The 19,114-nt window shown below is 55.3% G+C and overlaps 1 protein-coding gene across 2 annotated transcripts in view; it reads left to right on the plus strand.

Annotated features, from left to right (window-relative positions):
- SEZ6 (seizure related 6 homolog) overlaps positions 1 to 19,114 on the plus strand; it is a 98,692-nt gene that overhangs the window by 56,769 nt on the left and 22,809 nt on the right. For both annotated transcript variants that reach the window (XM_073797793.1, XM_073797792.1), the window contains 2 exons: positions 17,109 to 17,777; positions 18,249 to 18,382. In XM_073797793.1, the coding sequence (XP_073653894.1) occupies positions 17,156 to 17,777; positions 18,249 to 18,382 (756 nt within the window). In that variant the 5' untranslated portion in view covers positions 17,109 to 17,155. The remainder of the gene's footprint in view (positions 1 to 17,108; positions 17,778 to 18,248; positions 18,383 to 19,114) is intronic.

Raw genomic sequence — 19,114 nt, forward strand, 5'->3', positions numbered from 1 at the left:
GGGCTACAGCCAAAACTAGCACCAAGCCCTTCTCCCTGTTGCCCAACCTGGCACTTTGGGGTAAGGAAGGGAGTGCTGGGCACAAGCCTCAGTGGGAGACAGTCTAGATTGCACTCAGAGCCCCAGAGGTTGACATGGCGGGCAGGAGGCTCCCCTGGCTTTCTGAGGAGACTGGAGGACCCAGAAACTGCCACGGACTGGAGGGGAAGTCTGGGTTGGCTTTTTGCCCCTCACGGGCCTAAGCTCATCAGGCTAGGCAGGCCCTGGCAGCGGTCCCAGCCTCCTCAGCAGGGTGGCAGCTTAAAATGCCTTGGAGACACCATGGGGCGCTAATGGGGATTGAGGAGACACAGGGGCTGGGTTTAATTAGAAACTGGGCTTAATTAGAGCTTCTGTGCCCCTCCCACCATGGCTGCCTGAATGGTGGGGGGCATGTCAACAAACCTCCTTCCTTAGCCCCTCCCTCCACCCAGCCCTAGGTGCCCAAGCGTGCCAGCCTCCTCCACCCTCTTTGTCCCCAACTCTCCAAGCCTTTTCAGGCCCCGTTTGCCAGGCTGGGCTCAGTTCAGGGATGCTGTGCCCCAACCTGGGCAGAGCTGTCAGAGCTGGGTACCCCAACCCCCAAATAAGAAAGAGGCTGTGGAAAAGGGCGTATAGGTAAGGATTACTTTAGTGAAGCGACCTCTCACTTCGGATGGTTAAGAGCCTCAGGCTACCTGTCTGTCCTCAGGCATGTCTCTGTCCTCTGTGGGTCTCCACCTCCTGGAGCGTTCAAGTTTAAGGGTGCACCAAACTGGTGGTTGCCAAGCCTGGAAGCACATTAGGGCCTCCAAAGGCTGTCAAGTCATGCCGATTTCTGGGTCTCCAGCTTACTGGCCTCCTCTCAGGGAGGAAGAGCCAGGCTGTGTATGTTAGAGGCTTGGGGGCGGGGGGGTTGGTGTTGAGGAGACAATGCTACCAGCCCTAGTCAGCAGCTGGGAGGTGGGGAGCAGGTACTAGGAGGTCTCCAAGGCCCCTTTCACAGTAATTCCGGCAGGAAGCCAATTTGCCCAGCCAGGCCAATCAGTTCCCCAAACTATCCATGTTTTCAACAGCTTCTGGTCTCTTGCTGTTCCTCCTGCCTGAAATTCTTTTCCCCTCCTGGGCCAACCTGGCTCACTCCATCTCATGCTTCAGGTCCCAGCTTAGTTGGCCCTTCATGCAATTCTTCTGCACATATTTATAGGACATCTACTATATGGTTTCTCAGGGGAAGCCTCACCTGACCTCCAGCCTGGGTCAGGGGATTCTTCCGTGCTCCCACCATCCCCTGGCTTTCCCCCATCAGGTTACGCATCTTGTTGGAACGCGAGCGCCTGATTGCCTGATGCTCCTTTCCAAGAGCAAGACGGAACTCAAAAACAAGGGTACCAAATCTGTTTTGCTCCGCCCCTCCATTTCAGGGCCGTTCTAGAATTCCTCTCTGGAAGAAGTTTAGGGTCAGCTGCCTGTTTAGAAAGGAGAGCTGGGTGCATGGCAGCTGGGACTGTGTCTTGAAGCTGAGTTTGCGTAGCAAGCACACTATTTTTACATAGATTGTATGTTAGGATTTTTTCCCTCTCCTAACGGTTGGCCAATTATCCCAACTGTAAATTATAGCCTTTACTTAGTTTTTCCCTTCCACAAATTAAGCTGTCACGCTGTCAGCCTGAGGTGGCTTGGGGGTGGGGTGCTGATGGCCATTCTGAGAGGACTAAAGCCTCTCTCCTGCTGCCCTAGTGCCACCACTGCTTGGGTCCCCAGTGGCACAGAGCCTAGCACATGGCATGCATTAAATACACGTTGAATAAATTCATGAGCTGTGCAGGTAGGCAGCGGCAGAGTTAAGCCCAGAGCCTAGGCTTCTTGACTCGCTCCCACAGCATGTACCCACCACTTCTGCTGGCTGGGAGGGGGTGCCCTGCATGAACTTAAGGACTGAGACAAGGGAGGGGTAGCCCCATGTCTTCTGTCTTTATCACCTCCTCATCCATCTCAGCTTCAGGCACCCTCACAGAGCTTGGAAGGACCAATATGAAACCTTGGGAGCAGCTCTGAGCCTGTCATGCCCTTGAATGAAAAGGTGGGGGTAGAGGAGTCATCCAGGACCACCACAGTTCATGTCCAGGAACCTTCCACAGCTCCGAAAAAGTGGCCCCTGCGGTGTATCCATCCCCTGGGGTACATTCATTCATCATTTCACAAACATGTTATTGAGGTATGAGGCCTGGCTCAGAACCTTCAGGGGCCAAGTCTTTCATTTTTAAGCCTTTTCTATTTTAATACAAGAGACTAGTTATCCCCACTTTACAGATAGGAAAACTGAGCTTCCGAGAGATTAAGTCACTTACCCTGGGCTTAAAGCCAATCAGTAATAAGACTACTCCAAAGTGCCTGCCCATTTTGCAAAACCTGGCTGCAGCCAGCACTGTGTCTACTCCCCCACCCTAAGGCAGAGCTTCAGTACAAGCAGATGGGAACCCAGAAGAGTATCAATATCCTTATAATAATAATAATAGCAGCAACAATAATAGCAAACATTTATCAGATACCAGCTACGTGCCAGGCACTGTACTGCTTTATATACATTTAGTCCTCATATCATCTCTATGAGATAGAAGCTATTATCTGCATTTTATAGAATGCCAAGTTCAAGCCCATGTTGTCAGACAGTCCCAAGACATAAATGGCTCCTGACTTTCTTCTAGCATGTTTCTAATGATGACAGTGGTTTATCTTCCTGATGTCTACCCTCAGTCCTTACTGATGTAGATTAGGGACATTTTATCTTGCTCAGTCCTTAGGGGCAGAGGAAAAAAACATCTTTTCTGGCACTTGGAGGCCAGTATAGAGCACAGGACTGGGAGTCAAATGAACCCTGAAGTGTTGGCCCAGAGGCCAGTGACCTTGGGTAAGTCTTATTCTCCCATCTTTTAGGAGCCTTGGTGAATGAGAATACGAGTCACTCCTCTCCTGCATCTGGGCTGCCCCACCTACCCCCACCCCCGCTGAGGCCCAGCCCCCACGGAGGAAGGCCCAAGCTTGCCTGAAGCTCAGATCTTGGACAGGACTGGGAACCAAGCCTACCACAGCTTCCCTCCACCTGCCTACCTGCCACGCGGCTGCCTGCCCTGGGAGGGGAGGATCGATGCCGCAGCACCGGCAGTGCTGTTGGCCATTGATTGTTGAGATTTCTCAGGCGGGCTCTGGAGTAAACAAACCTGCTGCTTCTCCAACAACAATCCGGGGTCTCAGGCTGCAGAGTGCAGCCTTGCCGGCAGACAGGCTGGTGGAAAGAGGCGGGGGTGAGGGGTGCTGGCTGGGCTCAGCAGGGACAAGGGGCTCTGCCAGGAGATGAGAAGGAACTGAGTGTGTGGGAAGGTGGGCAACGGAGAGACTGGGTGAGGGTGCTAGGGTGAACCCTGGACCCTGTGCATGCCTTGTTCAGTCCAACCTCTACATTTTTGCTCAGCCATTTTTCCATACCTGGAATGCTATCCCTGGGTCCTTCTGTTTATTTCAGTTCGACTACCCCCTCTTTTCCTGATCATCCAGCCCAGAGGGCTCTCTCTCTTCTCTCAACACTACCACCCATCAGGAACTTAGCCCATCCATCCATCCTTCATCCACCCATCCCTTTTCCGTTCAACAACCCTCTATTGAGCACCTATCAGGTGCTTTAATAGGCAGAAATGCAACATAATCCCTGCCCTTAAGGAACTCATTTTGGAGGGGGAGCTGCCTTCTTAATAAACTCAGCTGTGACTGCCTCCCCAGCTAGACTACAGACCCTCTGATTTTAATTAAATGCGATACAGACAAGATACTCAACAGCATCCAACCACTCACCTTCAAAAGGACAAGAGATTCCTGGCCAGGGACTGCTCTGAGCCTCAGTTTCTCTTCTGTAGCAAGAGAGTTCATCTTTGGGGTCTTTGAGGGCCCAGTGAGCCTCTGGGATCCCTAGGCCAGGCCTTGCTTGGTACCCCCCATCACAACTCCTTCCATCTTTGCTGGGTCTGAGTGTCTCTAACCTCCCAAGAAGGCAGAGCAGGTGCAGGGCCCCTCCTGCCACCAAACCACATGTGCTGGAGAATCCAAGCTGTGGGTCTCTCCCCTCCCCCAGTGCAGTCCCCAGGGGCCCAGCCGGAATCCTGCACCCATTAACCTCAGCATCTCCCTCAGTCCCCCACTCCTCCCCTCCCCATGGGCTCGTCTCTCTACCCTCAGGACTCTCCTTCCAGCTGGTCATGTGCTGCAAGGGCAGAACTGCAGGGCCCCTGTGAAAAGTGCCTGAACCACAGAGCAACCCCCAACAGATGCTCATTTGCATGCTGTTTTACCCCCTTTGCATTCTCGCTCCTTATAAAAGGCACAGAAGCAGACCCTGCCCCTCCCACTCTCAGCCCCGATCCCTCCCCCATTCCCACCCCCATAGCTTCTCCCTCTCTCCCTCCCAGCCCAGCAGCTGAGCACCAGCTCCTTTGTGCCCCAGGCAGCCACCTGCTGAGTGTCTGGCCTGGGTCCCACCAGCCAGCAGGTGCCTAGGGAGCCCCAAAGCCTGTGAGGGGGGGATATCATGCAGTCTGGAGAGCCAAGTTGTGCCTCCGGGAGGAGGGGGCAGCCCCAAAGGAAGAACATGATTAGAAGAATGCTGGTCAGGGCACCAGGACTCCCAGAGTTTAAACCTGATACTGCCTCTTACTGGCTGGGTGACCTTGGGCAAATCATGTCACCTTCCTGTGCCTCAGTTTCCTTGGGAATTCATGGCATCTGTCCCACCTCTTTCAAAAAACAGCATCCAAAATCAAAGAAAATCAGAAGGGGTGGTGACAGGGAAGAAACTGGAAGCCCCGCTTAAGAGGAGGGTCCTCGTGTAGCCAGAGCTGTCCAGCACCAGGAGGGGCTGGTTTTCAGGTCGTCACTGAAGGGGCTGGGTCAGAAGCCGGAGGAGCCCAGTGCTGGACTCCCAAGGCAGGGGCGGGCAGTGAGTGCCAGCTGGCCCAGGTCTGACTAGGAAGCTGAGACTAGCAGTGTAGAGGGATGAAGGCTGGGATTAGAGTGCTTCTAAGGGCTTTCACCCTGGCTTGCTGCTCTGATGGACATTCTTAGATATCATTTATATCCAGCAAGGGGATGTGCTAGTGATTGGAAACATCTGGTCTGGCAGCTGGCAGCCTCCCTCTTGTTGTGAGGTCCTATCTTCTGGCTGGTTAGAGGAAATGGGGGAGAGGGAGTCACCTTCTTTTGAGGACGGAAGAGCCCCTGGCGTCTCCAGGCAAAGGTGTAAAGGTGGGACCAAACAAGGCATGCCTGAGAGAGGTCATTGGTGCATTTGCTTATCCAGCCTCCCCTGGTCCACCTTCCTTCACCGCCCACTCCATTCTTTCCACCTCCTGACAGAGCCCTAGCCTTGCTCTTCTGGGTCCAGCCGTCTCTCTCTCATCCCCCCACCCTGCATGCCAGCCCAGGCTAGGAAGAAGCCTGCCGCTCAGGCTGGGGTGGTGCCCTCAGCCTAGTCTCTGTTGCACCTGTATCCCTGATACTACCTCTGGCGCTCCCTGGTCCTTCCCTGCCCTGGGCCTCGAGCAGAGGAGACTGACGGGGACACAGAGGGAGGACTTAGCCTTCTCTACTCAAGGTGTACACACACCCCGTCTGGCAGGGTCCTTGGAAGTCAGAGCAAGGTTGAGTCAAGAGAGAAGACTGAGGGATTGGGGGCTGCACAGCTGGGTCCATCTGGTGTTCCCAGGGGGTCTGGGGGAGAAGAAGCCCCAGATACGCAGGTAGCCATGTCTGTATATATCTCTGCCTGGCTTGTCCATCTACCCCTGGGTGTCTGTGTCCACATGTCCCTGCATATCTGTACCCTTCTGTCCCTATACCCTGGGACTGTGGCCCTGGGTGTAGGCACAGCAGGTCCCAGTTCAGTCTGGTCTCTCCCCTCCCCAGAGCCTGTTCCACTCTCTTCCTCCCCAATCTTGGGCTCCACTGACCCCTCAAGGAGACTTGAGCTGCTGCTGCTATTTTTAGCTGCTCTGCACCCCTCCCCTCCCCCACTCAGGCTTGCTGGGGAAGTGGGGAGGACAAGCTGAGCCTCGGAAGCCTCACAGGCTGGGGTGCTGGGCTGGTAAGGCCCTTTCCCCTCAGTCCCACAGGCCACAGAAACAAGGGGAGTCTGGGATTGTCCACAGGTGCAGGGCCCATGCCCTGGGGCAGCTTAGGCCCCATGCCACCTGCCTGGGGCTAGGAGAAGGTCCCAGGCTACCCTCCCCCGCCCCCTCCAAACCTCTAAAGGCAGATCCCAGGCCTCCAGTGATTCTTCCACAGGCCATTTGGAAGTAAGGCAGGACCTCCTGCATCTCCCCCATAGAAGCTGGAGAGACAGAATGGAGTTCAAAGTGTGAGGGAGACGGGAGGGAGTATACCTGGATGAGGCTACCCACACACACACAGGGACTTCAGGTACTGGAGATGAGGTGTATGGGGTCCAGTGACATTCAGAAGGAAAGTGGCAAGTCAACAGAGCACAGTCCCCTGCCCTGCCAGGCCCCCTCCACTTGTACCACTGCCCACTGTGAGGCTCCGTCGACCCCTGCAGTTGGGCACTGATAGTAGAGGGGCTGTGACTCTCCACCCCACCCACCCGAAGAACCTAAAAAGCCAGGAACCAAGTACTATATGAAAAGCCAGACAGGCCCAGAGAGGGCAAGAGAAGCCCAAGGTCACACAGCCTGTCCATGGCAAAGCTACCTCCATGCTGGAGACAGGGCTCTGACAAGGCCTCACCAGTCTTCTCAGCTTTCACAGCTAAGGACAGACACTCTAGTGACCCCCAGGGGAGAGAGAGCCGACCTCAGCATTAAGGATCAGGGCAACTGGGGGTCTAGGCGCAGCCAAATCCCTCAATCCATCTCTTCCCAGATGTAGCTGACAAAAGTAGCCACAGGGCAAAGGTCACAAGGTCACTTTGGCCCTGGTACGTAGAGTGAGCCTCTTCCTCTGACCAAAGGCCACAGAATCTTGGGGCTACCGGGCCGGCCATCCAGCTCAGAGGTGAACACAGGCACTGGGAGTAACCTCAGTAATGCCAGCTTTTGAACTACAGGGGGGATTGGTGGGGGGAGGGAGAAACAGCCCAAAGATGCTGGTACCTTGGTACCCTGGTACCTTGCTGGGCTCAGTGGCTAGGAGGGACTCTCCTCCGCAGGTACCTGGAATTGGGCAGGGGGCAGAGGATGGAGGGGATGGCCATTCCTCCTCCTCCCTAGACCAACCCCTGTCCCCCAGCTTCACCACTGGGCTGGGCTGAGCCAGCCCTGGTACTAGCTCCAGGGAGAAGGCCTTCACAGCCTTCCTCAGCCCAGCTGACATTTCCAAGGTTTTCCATTCAGAGAAATATGATCCCTGCTGCTGCTGAGGTGGCGGTGCTGGGGGAGGGCTGACCTGAGCACCCAGCCCAGGGCCACATCCCTCCTCTGCCCTGGCCACACTCCTGCCAGCTGGCATTATCACGAGGAGTTAGCAGAATGGTTAGGTACCAGCTGGTGAGGGAGGTAAGGCCAAAGAGGGTCCAGGTTGTTCCTCTCCTTCCAGCCTGCCCCAGGGGTGGGCGTCAGTCCTGCTGCCCCCACGTCCAAGGCCAGCCCCTTTTCTCTCCCAACGCCCCACTCCAGGCCCCCAGCTCCTGTGCCACCTGTCCAGCACCAGGAACTGCTGGCAGGCAGGGCTAGGGGTCCCAGGGCCAGCAGGCAGGCAGGAGCGGGGAACTCAGGGCCGCAGGGGAAGGTGTAGTGCACAGCAGGCGACGCTGTAGCAGAGGCCTCATTAATCACCTCTCCAGCCCCCAGCTCTGCAGTGGCGAGACCATATTAGATTTTAAATTGGAAAGCGGAGAACGTGGCAGTTAGCGCTCCCTCTACCCTGGGCCCCTGGCCACAGCCTCACAGGAGAGAAGGGGCAGTGGGGAGGAGAGGGCAGCCGCCCAGAGCCCTGTCCCCTCTCTCCCCACACACCCAGAGCCTAAGGGGCTGTCCAGGCCACATGGCCCTGGGAAGGGTCAAGTCAGGGTCCAAGAAGGGCGCAGGGTGAAAAGGAGGCAGCACAGCAGCCGCCTTGGGGAGAAGTGCATCCCTTCTGGGAGGTTGGGCCTTTCCAGGCTTGAGGACCCTGAATCCAGGTTCCAGGGTGTGGCGTCCATGGTCGAGAACAAAGGGTAATGACTTTTGGTCCTTGTGTGTTTGGAACTACACACACACACACACACAAACACACATGCAGGCACATGCACACGCTCACGTATACACACGGGCCCACATATTCACAGGCCCACACATGCTCACATGAAGCAGTAACTCTGCAGTAGAAACTTGAGCCCAGGCTGTGGAACAGGCAAACCCAGTTCAGACCCCTTATCTGCCACTTTCCTCCTGTATGAACTAGGATGATTCACTTTGCCTCTCAGCCTCAGTTCCTTCACATACAAAGTGTAAAATATTGATTCCAGGCATAAAAGGCGCTGCTCTGGGTGGAAGACAGCCCCCTAGGAAGTCCTGCCTGACCCATGGAGGGTGCTCAGTAAATATGATGCCTTCCCCTGGTCCCAAGACCAGGCAGCTACTCTGGGGCTGCCCAGGAGCCCTGGGGTGCTGGCCAGGCCAGGCTCCCTGCCCCTGTGTGCCTGGCTGGGCAGGGAGGTAGGGGCAGGTGAGCCGAGCACAGCAGGCATTGTCATGGAGCGTTCACACACCCTGGCCCCGTCCTGGGCCAAATAGCCAGAGGCCAGGGATTCCTGGCTGCCCTCCATCCATAACGTCCTCCTATACCAGCTCTGCCTGAGGTCCCCAAATTGTCCATTGAACACCCCACCCCTCCGAACATCAGTGCTCAGCCCAGGTTGGGAAGAAAACATTGTGGGTGGGTGGCACCAGTCCTCCCTGAGGAGTGAGTGGCTGACAGGCTCAGCTCTCCCGAGGCCTTTATGAAAAACCTAAAGAAGTCCCAGGGCTCCTTGTCACCTCTCCCTGCCCAACCCCAGGCCCCAGTTTTCCCAGGCCCAAAGGAAGGGAGTAGACACTGTCAGCCCATCTTTTTTTTTTTTTAATAAATTTATTTACTTATTTATTTACTTATTTTTGGCTGCGTTGGGTCTTCGCTGCTGCACTCAGGCTTTCTCTAGTTGTGGCGAGCAGGAGCCATGCTTTGTTGCAGTGCTCAGGCTTCTCATTGCAGTGGTTTCTCTTTGCTGTGGAGCACAGGCCCTAGAGCATGCAGGCTTCAGTAGTTGTGGTACATGGGCTCAGTAGTTGTGGCTCGCGGGCTCTAGAGCAGAGGCTCAGTAGTTGTGGCACATGGGCTTAGTTGCTCCGCGGCATGTGGGATTTTCCTGGACCAGGGCTCGAACCTGCGTCCCCTGCATTGGCAGACGGAGTCTTAACCACTGCGCCACCAGGGAAGTACCCTGTCAGCCCATCTTAATCTTCTCCAGGACCCCCTCCCACTCTAGGCTCTTCCCTTCTGAGCGGTGAATACTTCTGGGTCTAGAGGTCGGGTTTTGGAGCTGCGCTTTCCATCATGGTAGCCACCAACTACATGTGGCGATTTAAATGTAAATTCATGAACATGAAATCAAATTTAAAATTCGGTGTCTTGGTCTCACCAGCCACATTTCAAGGGCTTACTAGCCATGTATGGCTACTGACTACCATGACAGACGTGCAGACATAAAACATTTCCATCATCATGAAACGTTCTATGAGACAGCACTGCACTAGGGCTGCATGGCCTTTGCGTTTGAATCTGACACATGCAAACTGGTAACTTGGGAACTGCCCTTCCCTGGGTCCCAGTTTCTTCACCTATAAAAGTTCATATCTCAGAGTTATTGTGGGGGGATAAATGAGTTAATTCTGGTAAAGCACCTTAGAATGGTGCTAGGTGTATGGTAAATTCTCAGTAAACAGTGGCGTTCAGTATTTTTTTCACAGAGCCCTTTGTGGCTCACCAGATCCTGGAATGTGATACTTTTTCCATTTTACTGATGGGGAAATGAAGGTTCGGGATGGGGAAGTGATTTGTGCAGGGGGACCAATTAGCCTGTTAGGGGCGGGACCAGAACAGGTGGGCTGACACCTGGGTGTTGCCTGCTCTACCCCCATTACTCCCTCCATCGGCAAGAAGACCCCAACGCTGGAGATGCCGAAGCCCAGGGTTACCCGCCCACCCCCAACCTAGTACAATGGGGGAGGTAGCTGTTCCTGGCAGCTCAGGAAGCAGCATGCTCTCTGTCGCTGGAGGCATGCCCACAGATGGCAGACAGCCCCAAAAGTATTGGAGGGTTCACTCTTCAGAACAGTTGGGCCAGATGCTCTTTGAGCCCCAAAATCTTGAGTTCTAGCCCTGCCCCAAGTTTACTGTGTGACCTGGGAAACCTCTCTGGATTCTGTTTCTTCCTGTGTAAATGAGGGAGGGATGAGATGCACACAGAGGCTACAAGGGCTCAGATTCTGGGGAGCAGCCGCTTCCTTGCCTAGGTCCCAGCCAGGAGGAGATGCCCCCATTCGCATTTGTACTCCAGATTTAACCGAACTGCCAGGAGTTGGCCAAGAGAGGGAAGTAAGAGGGTGAGATGGGGGATGGTCAGTGGCAGGGGAAGAGAGGGCAGTCTGGGGTTGCAGGGCCCACCAGCTTGTGCCGATAGACACTCTTCATCAGTTGCCAGTTGGGGCTGTGCTGGGGCACTGCCAAGGGTTGGCTGCCCATCTTCTCCCTGCAGGACACACCTCTGCCCACCCCTGCCCTCCCCTGCCCACTCCTCCTGGCCAAGGGCCAAGCACTTGGGGGAGCAGGGTGCCTTCCAAGTGTGCAGACAGGCAGAATCCTGGCTTGGAGAGTGTGTCCCCTGAGCCCACCTTCAATGTACCTGGCACCAGGGGTCAGCATTTGTGGGCAGAGATGCGGGAAGAGAGATGCCTTCTGCTAGATCCTTGGCCATGGACAAAGCTGTACGTGTGCTGAGGGCCTACCGAGAAGTGCTCCCAGGAGATCAGAGGAGAGAGCTGTTGTCACCCACTGGGCCAGGCAGGGATGGCTCCCTCAGTCCCAAGTGGGGATTGGAGCTGGATCTGGTAGGGTGGGAAAGTTTAAAGAGACAAAGTAGTGAGCAATAGGGAAGAAGGCGGAAGGCACCTGTTCTGGCAGAGAAGTTCCCTTTGAGTGTATCTGCCGCACTCAAACCACTGCCCACCCTAACCACTGGCCCTCCAAGACACCACCAGGACTCCTTCCCCATCACCCCAAGCTGCAGTGCTCCCAGCAAGAGTGCCCTAGGATAGTGACGGCCAGGCTGGTGGGGAGATAGTCAAGAGGTACAGCTGAGGGCCAGTGGGAGCAGTAGACTGAGCTGAGCTATGGAGCGGCTGAGCTCTGGGTTCTAGTCCCAGGCTTGCCACGCATGGGCTGTGCAACCTCGCACAACTTACTTAACCATTCTGGGCCTCAGTGTCTCTGTCTCTTGGGAGGATAACTGATTACGCGTGAAACTGCTGAGGGCATGCTTAGCACATGAGCACTGAGTAATGGTAGCTGCCCGGCTGCAAACCACAGGAGGCAGAACGTGTCCGTCCTGCCTCTGCCATACCTTTTGGGTCCTGAAGAAGCCACACCCCCACTCTAGGCTTCCGTTTCCCCATCTGTTGTATAGGGCTTCTATTGCCTTTTCTGTTAATACAAGTAGTCGACAACAGCAGACCTACCTCAGACACAGGGATACTGTGGGGTAATTATTTCAGTAGTAGAACATGGAATCAGGCCTCAGGGGCCCTATGTGGCCCTGCCAGCCTCCAGCTGGGGACCCTCAATTCAGGAGGTAGGCCTGGGCCCAGTGGAACCGTCGCTGTGGAGACCAGGCTCTGGCTCTGGGGGGCCCAGGTGCTCTTACTCCAGGAGCCTCTCTTCCCTCCCTCGGGCTCTGGGATAAAGGGGGTCCACGGGGGCCAGGCCCTCACTAATTCCCTATTAAAACGTGAAAGGGGCCAGAGAACCTCCAGAATAAACTCATTAGCTTTTATGGGATAATAAATGGATCCCATTGAATACTCATTCTCCCTATGCTGGGCCAGCCCAACCTCCAGAATCCTGAGGGGTAGCTCCCTGCCCACTGTATCCCCAGGTTCCCCCTGTACCCACCTGCAGTCATGCTCCCCTCAGCTGAAAGCTGGTGCTACCACAAGTTGGGGATCAAGCCTGACCTTTCTGAGAACTGTGGGGTCCCCTTCCTGTGCCAGCCGCTAAGGCCAGCAGGTCCCCCCGCCCTTGCAGAGGACGGGGTGGGGCTGGCCGTTGGGAGGATGGGCCTGTCTCTAGATGGCCCTCACCAAACCCAGGAGATCCCCACTCCACAGCTGGAGAAGCAAAGGCTCGAGTGGGCAGCCCCCTGCCCAGTCACACCGCTAGTGAGACATAGATTGGGGATTGGAACCTGAGGTTTTTCTTTCTGTCTGGAGCAGAAAGATCTGCAGACACAACAGCACTAAGCAGACAGCCCGCCTGGGCCTTAGGTGGCATCTGGAGTGTGTTGCCTGGTGCAGCATTTGCCCCAGGCAGGGACCACCACCCTCCGCCATTGTCTCCACACAGACCAATTCCAACTCCTCAGCCCGCAGGGGCAGTGACCCTTGGCAACGTCCTGGGCCTCACTGAGCCTCAGTTTCCCCAACTCTCAGACAGGGACAGAACACCTACCCAGCTGGATGCTATGAAGAAGAGTCCCCAGTCGTTGTGGCTTTCCCTAAACAGAAGCTAGCACCGCGCCCCATCTAGATCCCAGTCTGTGCAGGTGGAGCACGCGGCCCCCTGTCTCCACCCTCATCCAGCTGGGCCCAGGGGAGGAGCGGGCAGGTCAGGCGGCTTTCCCTGGGAGGCCCCGGCGGGGGCTAAGAGGAGGGGGCTTCCAATCCCAAGAGGGGCCACAGGGGGGCGGCGCGGGCCGGGAGGCGGAGCGGGAGAGAATCCACTGGGGAGGCATCCTGAATGGCTCATTAGTGCCGATGAAAGCCTTTTTTCATTTCGTCTAAATACTTTAAACAGGGCTCCCTCCGATGTCTATTTGCATAGCTTGAGAGCTAATGCGGGGGGAGGGCCCAGGAGGCGGCAGCGGGGCCCACCAGGGCTGGGGGCTGCCGGGAAGCTCCGCGACAGGAACGGCGACAGGGTGGTGTGGGAGCCGAGGGGTGTTTCCCAGTCCCAGCCCACCTGGAGGACGCAGCCCCCCGGCCCCTGCGGGAGCAGCAGCCCAGGGTGTGCATTCCTGCGTTTCGGCACCGGCACCGGACAGGTGGGGATCATGGGGGGCTGTTTTGCTGTGGGCCACTGTCCCCCACATACATGCCAGCCTCGGAGGCGGCTGCCCTTTGCGCAGCGCGATGCAGTATTATCCTCCTTGTACAGCTGAGGACGCTGACATGCTCGAGGTCACACACACTGCCACACAACAGGGGACATGGTCGCCCAGAAAGGAGAGGCCTCACCCGGGCCAGCTTCTCCCAACCCTAAAGGCCTGCTCAGTGCTGCCCTGGCAGGGGGCTGCCCCCCTCGGAGTGTGGCCTCTCCCTCTGTAGTCCCCGCCACCAAAAAAAAAAAACAACAACAAACAAACAAAAAACCCCTGCTATTTAGAACAAAAAGATTCTCACAGAACCTCTCCAAACTGCCCGTTTTACAGCTGAGGACACAGAGGTGACTTGCCCAGGCTCACTTGACTTTTAAGTGGCAGAGCTGACATTTACACCCCAGTGTATGTGTGACTTGGCATGCCCGCCCTGCGGAGCAGTGTCCTCGGCTTCTGGTTTGAGTCCCAGACTCAGGTGTGCTTTGGACACAGAACGGGGGCTCCCTGGGTCCCAGCCAGAAGGCTTCCTGAGGGCCCAGCTCAGCTCAGCCTCAGCTCAGGTCCCAGATGCCAGAAACTCTGGCCTCAGCTCCACTTCTAACCTGCATAAGACCGTGGACAAGTCCATTCCTCTCTCTGGGCCTTAGTTTCCTCAACTGGCTAGAGGACTCTCTGCTGGGTAGCCCCAGTCCCCTCCTCCTGTGAGGCAAGCTAGTGTCCTGGAAAGACTAGGGCTTTGTGAACCAGATCAACATAGGTTCAAATCCACCTTTGTGTGACTGGACAAGTCCTCACCTTACCTTTCTAAGCTTCAGGTTCTTTTTCTGTAATGTGGAAATAAGAGTCCCACCTCACAGACTCGTAGCGTCAATTAAATAATCCAAGATACGGGAACGGCCCAACTCAGTGTCTGGCACACATTAAGGTGCCTGATGAGACTGGGCATTTGGGTCTCTGACACCTCCTGCTGCTTCCCCTGCATCACACTCCCCGTTTGTCAGTCTCTACACCTTTGGTGTAGAGACTGACCAGGCAGAGAGAACCCCAGGAACCTGGGGAGGGGGCTCACAGGGCCTCAGGATTCCATCAGAATCATCCAGGGTGTCTGGAGATGCCCTTTCCCTGGAAATGGCTTGTCTCCCGGAGATTATCTTACCCTCTCTGATAGTGGGTAGCGCCCTCCAGGACCACGTGGCAGCGGATTGTAGAATCAATTTGCTTGTTTGATATGCTATCTCGATCCCACTTAACCAAGTGCTCAGTCCCCCCAGATAACACAATCAGTGCAATCGACAGTGACGGGAGGTGCCCATTAACTCTGCTCCATTGCCCAGCACCCACCTGGCAGCCAGCGGGAGGAGCTGTGCCCGCTACGGTCCCTTCCTGAGACAGAGGCACTCCCTCTCCCAGTGAAGACTTCCGCAGGTGCCTACCCTGGGAGCCTCTGCTACATCTCTTCTTGGGCAACCCTGGAAGGGGACACTGGAACCCTAAGGCTCCAGTCTATGTGATGAGAAAGGCTCTTCTTCCTTGTCATATGCTATGATCACTCTCAGGTAACCTGGCAAAGACCGTGTGACATCTGGGGGCTGGGCAAAGAGAATAGCCCCGTGCTGGCATGTCAGAGGCACTCCCTGGACCCTCCACCTGACTCAGATGAAACACACGGGACACTGCCAGACCGTCTGCTCCAGGGGGTATGGGTCTGGCTGGGCATCTAGTTTGGACACTGTGTTGTCAGTGTCTGGTACAGAATGCCAAGGCACAGATGGACTCCTTTAGTGAGCATCTCAGGAGATAGGGGTTGGGCCTCGTTCCTCAGGGCTTTGGGGCCCCAAGGCCCCTCTGACCCAGAGCAGTGGAGAGCCCTCTGACCTGCACCCCCCTCCCTCACGCCAATTTCCTCCCTCCTCCCAACTGTCTGACACATCAGAGCTACCATGGTCTCCTGGACAGAAGGTAGGCCATCTGCCGCTTCCTCACGCCTGCCAATCCATGGGGTGGGTGTGAGCCTGTGGAATGACAGCCCCACCATCGGATGTGCAGAGGAACCAACCTTCTCCTTGCAAACTCTGTTATCTCACCCTGGCTGTGTTTCCCTTCAAATCTTCATGCAGCCATTTTGAGAGCTGTTAAAATCAGAATATCTTCCCAGCCTTCTCCAAACTGGCAAAATTCTATGTGAAGTGAATCTGGAGCCAGCATCCATTGACCTTTTTCTGTCAGTCAAGGATCTGGGGAGCCTAGTGGGCCACAGGCAGAATATGCATCATCTCTTCAGCTATGTGTTTAAATAAGTCAATACAATCAACAGCATAGCAACCTCAGACCAGTATCAGCAAATAAGTTTCTTCTTCCATAGCCTATCTAATCAATTGGTAGTGGCTGCCTGGATAACTGTGTTAAGAAGGATTCTGAAGCCCCATGTGGCCTCAGCAAGAAATAACCAAAATTGGTTAATAATGTCTACCATGGATTTGGGGGGGAGGGGCTTGTAGCATGCAGATGACCCTACTTTAGATCCTGCCCTAGATGGCCCCTGGCTTGTGTCAAAAGAAAGATAAAGAGAATTCAGAGAGGCACAGCAAATGGGAAAGGGAAGTAACATTATCTCAGTTAATCCTATAAAAGAAACCCCATTTTACAGATGAGAAAAATAAGGTTCGGGGAGTTTGTTATTTGCCCAAGGTCACACAGTCCCATGGTGATGGATTTGAAGCTACATCTGCCTTACTCCAGAGTTTACATCTGCCTTACTCCAGAGTTTAGCTTTTGTAGAAGGACAAAAAAGAGAGAGAGAGAGACAAAAGAAATTATTTTCTGAAAAGTGAGAGAAATAGGGCATAATGGGACCCCAACAAAAATGTCGTCATGTGTCCGTGAAGGAATCCAAATATATGAAGCATTTCCTGAGACTAATGACCAGGTTCATTGAAAACAGAAAGTGAACTTGAATGCAATGCCCTGTAATCTCAGGCAGAAAAGTCACACTGGTGGGGGATGGCACTCTTGCTAAGGGTGTCATCTCCCGTCTTCAATTACCTGGTCGTTGACTTTGAGCAAGTCATTTCCTTTCTTTGACCTTGTTTCGTCATTGGTAAAATAAGGCCTTTGAGCTACGTTAGGGATGAGAAATATTTGTTCGTCATGTTGGTCTGAGGTATCAGGCATGGCTGCCTAGAGTGCTGTGTTGAGAAGGATTCTGAGGCCGAATCTGAGAACAGCCAGGAAATAGTGCAATGATAGATTAGTAATGTCCACCTCTGGTGTTGGAGGAGAAGGGATATCTCATGTGCCATCCTTAAAGTATGTGATATCATCTATCTTCCAGCTCTAAAATTCTATAGCTCCATGATTTTCAACCATGAGGACATTCCCCAAGGCTCTATGTCAAAAGAGAGGTGGGGGCTTCCCTGGTGGCGCAGTGGTTGAGTCTGCCTGCCGATGCAGGGGACACAGGTTCGTGCCCCGGTCCGGGAAGATCCCACATGCCGCGGAGCGGCTGGGCCCGTGAGCCATGGCCGCTGAGCCTGCGCATCCGGAGCCTGTGCTCCACAACGGGAGAGGCCACAGCAGTGAGAGGCCCGCATACCGCAAAAAAAAAAAAAAAAAAGAGAGGTGGGTCTCCTACTGCCTGGACTAGGTGTGATGCTGCTCACTGTGGGGCAGGAGGAGAACCTCTGATCATCTGTTACTATTTCAGGACTTTCCTCGGAGGCCCCTACAGTGGGGGAAGAGCAGGCCCCAGGCATGGAGGAGATGGATGGGGAGCTGACAGTGAACCCCACACCTGAGCAGCCAGAACGAGGCATCCACTTCGTCACAACGGCCCCTACCCTGAAGCTGCTTAACCACCACCCCCTGCTCGAGGAATTCCTACAAGAGGGGTTGGAGGAGGGGGAGACAGAGCTGAGGCCAGCACAGCCCTTCCGGCCTGACCCACCTACACCATACACCCCGAGTCCCCTTCCCCTTCTGGCCAAGCAGGACAGCCGCCCCGTCTTCACCAGCCCCACTCCAGCCATCGTGGCAGCACCTACTCAGCCCCAGTCCAGGGAAGGACCCTGGAGCCTGGAGTCAGAGCCCTCTGCACTTCATATCACAGCTCCCCTACCTCCAGGGCCCAGTATGGCAATGCCCACCCCAGGCCCAGCAGAGAGGCCCAATACTACACCCCCTAGCAGGGCATGGACTCCGACCCGAGAAGGTCCTGGAGACGTAGGCAGGCCCTGGGCTCCAGAGGTCATGTCGCAGACCACAGGGCTTGGGATTGAGGGGACCGTCACCACCTCTACGGCTTCAGGAGATGATGAGGAGACCACCACCACCAGCACCATCATCACCACCACCATCACCACAGTCCAGCCACCAGGTCAGCTACTTGAGGGCTTGCAGATCTAGAGATGGGAATGGGGGAGCTGAGGGGCCCCTGAATTCCTCCCTCTCTGTCACTGTGCTGGCCTGCCTTGCCCTTGGGAACCAGACAGACCCAGGTTCAAATCCTGATTGGAAGCAACTACAGCAGACCTTAGAAATTTGATCTCACCTCCCTGAGCCTCATCTGTAAAACGGCAATAAGAAGACCTACCTCATTGAGCTACTGCCAAGAACTGAGATAAGATTGCACACAGTAGGTGCTCAAGAGAAAGGGGTCCCCTGCTTTTAACAGGGTAGTAGACCTCCCAAGGGGTGAGCTTCACCACACACACACACACACACACACACACACACACACACACACACACACACACACACACACACACACACACACACACAGGTCAGCCATAGTTGGATCCACTTCGCCAGAGCTGGGTTTAGCCTTATGTCTCCTCCTGCCTCCCAGGCCCTTGTAGCTGGAATTTCTCAGGCCCAGAGGGCTCTCTGGACTCCCCCACAGCCCCCAGCTCACCCCTTGATGTCGGCCTGGACTGTTTCTACTACATCTCCGTCTATCCTGGCTACGGTGTGGAAATCAAGGTGAGTGACCTGGATTCGGCAGGGGCAGAACTGGGGCTAGTGTGTTATCTTTCCGGAAAGGTGCTGGCCATGGGGGCGGGGGGTTGGGTAGAGATGTGCAGGGTCAGCAGTTGGACAGGGACCTAGGGCCAGGACCGGGCAGTGGGCCTAAAACATGGTTGGATTCTGCCCTGCGCCTCAGGGAGTGAAGAGGGTCCTGCTCCCGCGCAGCGATGCCTAGGCTGAGAGGGGCTGCTGGAGAAGCACGTGTGCCTATCCTCTTCCCCCAAGGGTTTAATCAGGAGCTCAGGAGAGCCTGAGGAGGGGCTCTAGCCTCGATGGGCACGGGATTGGGTGAGCATCTGAATCCATGCGTCTGAGTTGAAAGAACCCAGGGCGGCCTTGTTGGACCTGTGAGAGCCGTGGAGCCTCACTCACTCATATATTCACTCGCTCTTGTATTCACTTACTCTTTCCCTTCAGCAAATACTCCCTGAGTAGCTCCTCCGGGCCAGGCCCTGTGCTGGCTCCTGGGATGCAGAGGTGGGAAGAAAGACATGGCCACAGCATCAAAGGTGACCAGCTGCTGGGAGAGCCAGACCTAGTGCCCAGCCCCCTGCCCCCTACCTTCCTGGGCCATCTCATCCCTCCCTTGGCATTAAGGCTCCCTCCTAATCCCCAAACCTGAGCCTGCAGGTCCTCATGGCTGTTCCACAGGCTCCACCACCTCCACAGGCCCCAAACCCAACTCTT

This window comes from Tursiops truncatus, chromosome 20 (assembly GCF_011762595.2).
Source record: "Tursiops truncatus isolate mTurTru1 chromosome 20, mTurTru1.mat.Y, whole genome shotgun sequence".
Lineage (NCBI taxonomy): Eukaryota > Metazoa > Chordata > Mammalia > Artiodactyla > Delphinidae > Tursiops > Tursiops truncatus.